This window comes from Helianthus annuus, chromosome 9 (genome assembly GCF_002127325.2).
Source record: "Helianthus annuus cultivar XRQ/B chromosome 9, HanXRQr2.0-SUNRISE, whole genome shotgun sequence".
NCBI classification, from domain to species: Eukaryota; Viridiplantae; Streptophyta; class Magnoliopsida; order Asterales; family Asteraceae; genus Helianthus; species Helianthus annuus.
In genome coordinates, this window is record NC_035441.2 from 178,226,247 (window position 1) to 178,233,405 (window position 7,159).

At 31.1% G+C, this 7,159-nt stretch overlaps 1 protein-coding gene across 1 annotated transcript; it reads right to left on the minus strand.

Moving 5' to 3' along the window:
• Nucleotides 1-526: 526 nt before the first annotated feature.
• Nucleotides 527-3,766, minus strand: LOC110879813 (carbonic anhydrase 2). The gene is made up of 8 exons (XM_035977922.1): nucleotides 3,731-3,766; nucleotides 3,286-3,360; nucleotides 1,947-2,066; nucleotides 1,762-1,810; nucleotides 1,548-1,664; nucleotides 1,319-1,455; nucleotides 1,009-1,114; nucleotides 527-931 (listed from the first exon to the last, which is right to left on the minus strand). Exons 2-8 carry the CDS (start codon nucleotides 3,333-3,335, stop codon nucleotides 755-757), a joined length of 756 nt encoding a protein of 251 aa, XP_035833815.1. The 5' UTR covers nucleotides 3,336-3,360; nucleotides 3,731-3,766; the 3' UTR covers nucleotides 527-754.
• Nucleotides 3,767-7,159: the final 3,393 nt, after the last annotated feature.

The following is a 7,159-nucleotide window of genomic DNA, read 5'->3' on the forward strand; positions in this document are numbered from 1 at the left end:
TAAGTTGTGGTCGAATGTATAGGTTAACATTCAGAAGTAATTTTTTTTTTTAACTTTTTGGGAACATATTCTTCATTGGAGCTTAGTTACCTTGTGATGTTATTTAATGTTTGTCTTTTAATTTGCCGATCTATGGTGATGGTAAAAAATTCTAGATGCGTTAGAGAAAGAGTAACTATTGTTTGTGAAGACACCTTAATCCTTAATAAAAGTAGAAAAATCTAAAATGTTTTATACTTCTATGCATTTTAACAATATTTTCACTTTGTCAATAAATAATTTATGTAATATGTCACTTAGTTTGTATATATATTATTTATACACTTTGTGATAACATAGATTAAATTTTCAGACCCGCAAAATTTGCGGTGATAACCTAGTTGGCTTACAAACAAGATAGCTTTTTGAATATTTAACAATGATAATCTTTTTGAATATTTAACTGGCTTACAAACAAGATAGTTTATTGAATATTTAACAATGATAATCTTTTTTGAATATTTAACTGGCTTACAAACAAGATAGCTTATTGAATATTTAACGATGATAATCTTTTTGAATATATAACAATGATACAAGAGAATTACATAGACCACGTCACCTTGAACAAAAAACACACGCCATAATTCATTGTAACAGAAGACGAGTTTATTCAACTGCACATGTATTGTGCTTATTATTGGCTTACAAACAAGGTAGCTTATATCAAACGGAACATGAAGAACCGAAAGATAATACTGTTAATCCCATGAACTTAATCACTCTCTTGTATGTTGGTTGTTGGTTTGATATCATCATCATCGTCAAGTTTTTGAAATTCTCCACGAACAAAATCATAGTATCTGCCCAATAGTTTAAGTGTATTATTTGCTATGCCAGATTCAACGTAAGGGTATGATAGCAAATTTCGTAGCGAGTTCCTCACCGACTCCTGCATGCATAGATATATACACATCACATAGTTGAAATACATCATCTTTTGTTAAACTAGTTTTAAGGAGATCTCACCTTTTCAACCAGTGTTTGAAGCTCTTCGCCTGATGCTCCGGGATGCTCAGCAATCACCTTTGCTTTCGCAGGCTCACCGATGCTAACCCAATCGTCTATGAAGTCACTAATTCAGATCATGCATAAATACAATAGTTATTGTTATATGCATCACTAATGATCAAACTCTTTTTATGTAATATTCACTTAAGTAGTTATTTGGTAAATTCATTTAATTGTGATATTCACTTAACTACATAAGTAGTTATTTGGTTAACTCATTTAATTGTGAAAAAGAATAACGTCATAAAGATAAAACATGTATACTTACTAAGATGTTTCATCGTCGGGAAGTGATATTAGTCGAGTGATTCCACCACATCGACTGTGCCCAATCACCACGATAACCTCAACCTTGAGAGCTAAGATTGCATATTCAATGATTGCGCCAACTCCGGCGTGCTTAAGCTACATCAATCAAACATAATTTATAAAAGAAAATAAATTACAAGAAATAAGTACTTGGAACAATGATTTTAAGGAAGGAGTGTTTTTGAGACCTTATTAAACTCAGGAACCAAGTTGGCAATATTACGAGCCATGAAAGCTTCCCCGGGTCGTAGGTTCAGGATGTTAGTAGGGGAAACTCGTGAGTCCGAACAAGCAAATATTAGAAACTACATCATTTCGAATATTTATAAACATGACATCTCAAAATAATAAATGAAAGGGTTATTTAATTTGCATGATTGATGTATATAATACTATAATTACCTTTGGTTCTTGTTTCTCTGCTAGTTTACGGTAATAATCAGGATGCTTGCTGCGAATACATAATATAATTAATAAGAGTAACCTATATAAGTAAATTAATATGGGCTGTTGACCCGATGATCTTACAACCACCACAATTAAAACAGAATTAAGAAGAAGACATAATTAAGGTTCGATCGGTTTACTTGAATTCGTGAATCTTGAAGTGCTTAAACCCATGATTCATCCTTTTTATTGGGTCAAATGCCGACAATAGTTCAGTGTCAAGATTGGTCTGAACGGTGTCCTCTACTTCCTCTTCTTTTCTACAAGTTTTGTCCTTTATGTTTGTTCCAAATTTCAGATGTTGTCCTTTACCTTTAAAATTGATGACTTTTGTACTTAATGTTTGAAAATGTTGCATGTTATGTCCTTTATGACAAACCCAGTTATAATTTTCAGTTAAGTTATCTCATGTGCAGTGCACATGAGGGTAGAACAGTCATTTCACCTTCCCACTTGTCTTTCCCCCCTTTTAATACCCTACTGTACTTCATCTTCAACCTTAACCATCATCCCCTTTATCTTCAGTTTGGATCAATCACTCAAGAACAAGAATCCTAATCTTCCATTTGGCGTTTTCAGATCTCGATTTAGGGTATATCGGCTTTCTCTCCGTTTATTCATGTTTATACTTCAAGTCGTAAGAAACGATTTTATTAATTTACGCTTAATCAGTGGATATTTGTTGTTTTAAAACTTTTATTTTTGAAGTTTAGAACTTGAAAATATGGTTTTGAAGAAAAATAAAGTGAGAAATTTTCAAAACTGTATACCAAATCAGAAACATTTGGAACCGATTCATATACTTTATTATTTGCTTTGCACTTCTTCTTGGACACATATAGCAAAGACGTTTGAACCTTGTTTAGATCCATAACAAACACTGCAACTATGATATAAATTGCTTTATTTTACCCTTTTATACAAAAAAAAAGCGTTTCACAGTGTTCGGTTGCTAGCTGTGATTTACGAATTAGAAAAGAAAAGAAATAAGAAATCTTTATTTGCTACTACAAATTATCTTGCTTATTTCATTCAACCAACTGGACTATTTAAACCCTAAATCGAGATCTGAAACTGAAAATGCCAAATGGAAGATTATGATTCTTGTTCTTGATCCAAACTGAAGATGAAGGGAATGATGGTTTAGATGAGTATGAAGGTTGAAGATGAAGTAAATTAGGGTATTAAAAGGGGGAAAGACAAGTGGGGAGGTGAAATGACCGTTCTATCCTCATGTGCACTGCACATAACATAACTTAACTGAAAATTATAATTGGGTTTGTCATAAAGGACATAACATGCAACATTTTCAAACATTAAGTATAAAATTCATCAATTTTAAAGGTAAAGGAGAGCGTCTGAAATTTGGAAAAAACATAAAGGACAAAACTTGTAATTTACTCTTTTTTATATATCTAGAGAGATTAATAGAACGATAAAACAAACATAAATACTGAAGCTAGCTCTTTATGGAACCACCTTGGCGTTTTTTCAGGTGTGATTGATTCTTCATTCAAGTACTTTGACATGTTGATCGATGTGTTCTTGATGTTCCTACAACTTTAATTAGGTGTATGAAAATATGCTTAGAAAGTAATATCATAAAATGGTTTACATGTACAAAAACTTTGTTATATCCAAAAAAAAAAAAAAAACAAATGAACATGTATAATTGCATATTGATATTGAATGATTGTGTAGTATCCAATATCGAGCATGAACGATAATTTCGCTTTATACATTCTACGATAACTACTACCATGTCAATAATTTAAGAGGTCAAACTAAGGAAATTTTCCCACTTCATACCACTACAGATAAAAAGGCTTTACTCGTGTATAAATAGAAACATGACTATAACATTTACTTTATGTTGTGTTTCATATATATGTGGAAATTAATAATAAGCAGGGAAATTGAATACCACAATCTATGGAGAATATTTGAAATATGAACTTCGGTGTGTGATTTTGAAACCAAGCTAAATGGGGTGTATATTTATAGGGGTCTTTCTTTGCATGAAGCCAAATGACAATTGTCTAATCCCGGTAAACAAAATGTGAGAAAGTTGCTTTTCACATGTTTATAATTATAAATTGTAATTTCTATATCTACTTTGTCAGGGTCGATATAGTCGTAAGTTGTGAAATGTTTTTATGTACTTTATTGTTAGAATAAAAAAAAATAGTTTCTTCAATTCAATGAATTTCGCTATGTCACCATCCATCAGTTTTAGGTTTCCCTTCACACATGTTGACGTGAATGCTATATCTTTTGCAGATATAGAAAGATAAAGAGTCGTGATCAATAAGGATAAGGAGGTTCAAATCATGATAAGTAGGGCTGTAAACGAACCGAACGGACATGAACAAGGCTATGTTCGTGTTCGTTCATTAAGGAAATTTGGATGTTCATGAACTGTTCGCGAACACATGACGAACAGAAGTTTGTGTTCGTGTTCATTCGTTAAGGAATTTTGGTTGTTCGCGAACAGTTCGTGAACACTAACGACGAACGCAAACGAACACAAATGAACTTTAACTTTGAAAATTAAAAAGGCACCGTTAATCTTAAACATTGTACACAATGAAAGTAGTTAAATATAACCATTTAAAGATTGAAGGGATGGATAATATTGGGTTCAATCGATCGATTGGAGATAAACTGAATGAAGGAGCGTGATATTAAAAGTAGGAGAGGGCCAGAGAGAGGGAAATAATACATATGGGAAAAGTAAAAAATTAATAAAACATTAAAAACTTTAAGAAAATAAACATAAAAAACCGAACACGAACGGATGTAAACGAACGGACACGAATGAACATAAACGAACATATTACCGAACGTTCACGAACGCAGTCGAACGAACGAGACCTTTGTTCGTGTTCGTTCATTAAGCTTATCAAACAAAATTTTTTGTTCGTGTTCGTTCGTTAAGCTTATCGAACGAACATAAACTAACTTCCCGCCAAACGGTTCACGAACTGTTCGCTGAACGTTCGGTTCGTTTACAACCCTAAAGATAAGTATAAAATGATTTTAAAAAAAAGGCAAATTGGAAATAAATAATCCCAACTTTCTCAATTTGGCAGATAATAATCTCAAGTTACAGTTATTAGCCGATAATAATCCAAAGTGGTCAATTTTTTTTGTAAAATAGTCCGCCGTTAAAATAGCTTAACGGAATTAAGTTTTTTTTCCGAATTACAAACCGATGTTTTAGGGTTTTTGATCAGAACGAGGATACGAGTCGGTTGATATAAAACTTACCTCAAGATACTTCCCTCAACCCACGAAAACGGTGCTTCAACTCGGGTGTATAAATTCCAATTAACAAAAATCAAGCCATTTCGAGCACAATTTCGAGCTAAGTTTTACATCAATCGACTCGTATCCTCATTCTGATCAAAAGCCCTATAATATCGGTTTGTAATTCGGAAAAAACTTAACTCTGTTAAGCTATTTTAACGGCGGGCTATTTTACAAAAAAAAAAAAAAAAAAAAAAAATTGACCAGTTCGGATTATTGTCGGCTAATAACTGACTTAGAATTATCATCGGCCAAAGTTAAAAAGGTGGGATTATTTCTTTCCAATTTTCAAAAAGAAAAGAGTAAAATGCATGGTTAGTCCCTGTGGTTTGGTGAAATTTCACCTTTAATCCCCAACTTTTCAAAATTACACTCTTAGTCCCTGTGGTTTGACAAATTGTTACTCCGATAGTCCCAAAAGCGGATGAAGGTTACTCGGATAGTCCATATGGTTTGACAAGTTGTTACTCGGATAGTCCCCGTGGTTTGACAAGTTGTTCCTCGGATAGTCCTTGTCATTTCACACCAACTTAACCAGAAAAACTAACATCCATCCGATTTGGGGACTATACGAGTAACAACTTGTCAAACAACAGGGACTAAGAGTGTAATTTTGAAAAGTTGGGGACTAAAGGTGAAATTTCACCAAACGACAGGGACTATCCGTGCATTTTAATGAACTTTTAAATTCTTATCATATTATAATCCTCGTGTAACCTCAACTACTTAAACAAAAACTTCAAAACAAAGAGTTAATGCACAATTCTTTTTTAAGAAAAAAGAAAAAAAGTACAATAATAGAAATATTAAGTAATTTTTCTTTTATCTTATTTATTACTATCTTTAAGTAATTAATTACTCATAAAGACTATTATTTTCTACACTTATTTTTTTATACACACATAAAAAGTTATCCTACACATTTCGAAAATTATCCTACACATATTTAAATTTATCCTACACAACTCGTAATTTATCCATACACCAAGTAATTTGTCCTACATTCTATTTTTTTTTTGTTTTGAAAAAATATTTATTGTGAAAATAAGTTACAAATTTATTGTAGTTAGCTATTAAAGAGGAAGACTAGAAATTAATGATTTATATATGTTTACAAATATACTCTTACATTAAAATTAAAATTAAATGCAAAGATTAAATAAAGTAAAATGAAACATTCTTATTTGTTGAAAGTTCTTCTTTTTACTTCTTACAAAAAAATTCTTCTCATTTGAACTTTCGACTATATATATATATATATATATATATATATATATAGAGAGAGAGAGAGAGAGAGAGAGAGAGAGAGAAAGTTAGGTTAACGTACAAAAGCCCCTATCCTACATTACGTACGTGATCATCTCAGCCGTCAGATCTTCATCCCACATTGAAATCGCTTGTTGGCTTTTTTGTTACAATTTCGCATGTTGGTTTTTTAACATGCGATTTCATCAAAACTATCATATGCGAAATTGTTACAAAAAACCAACATGCGATTTTATCAAAATTATCACATGCGATTTCATACATGCTATTTTATAACATGCGATTTCACATCGCGTACGTAGCGTACGTTAAGCCATTTTGTACAATAAACTTTTTTTCTCTCTCTCTCTCTCTCTCTCTCTCTCTATATATATATATATATATATATATATATATATATATATATATATATATATATATATATATATATAAGTGTGAGTTTCATTGGGGAACACTAAAAAGTGGGGAACCGAGGAACACTTTTAAAGATTTAACTTAACATGTTAAACATCAATTTTTTTTAATTTTTTTGGCGCTTTTCCTTATAAATACTTGTAGAAGCAATTTTAATAAAAAAATCAAAAACTAAAAATATAAAAAAACAGTTAAAAAAGGCTTAATTTTTTTTTACAAAAATGATTTTTTTATTGGAATAGTTTCTACCCATTTTCATAAGCAAAACCGCTGAAAAAAAATTAAAAAAAATGATTTTTAACATGTTAAGTTAATTTTACAAGATATATTTTTAATTGTTTTTTAAACATTTTTTTATATTTTT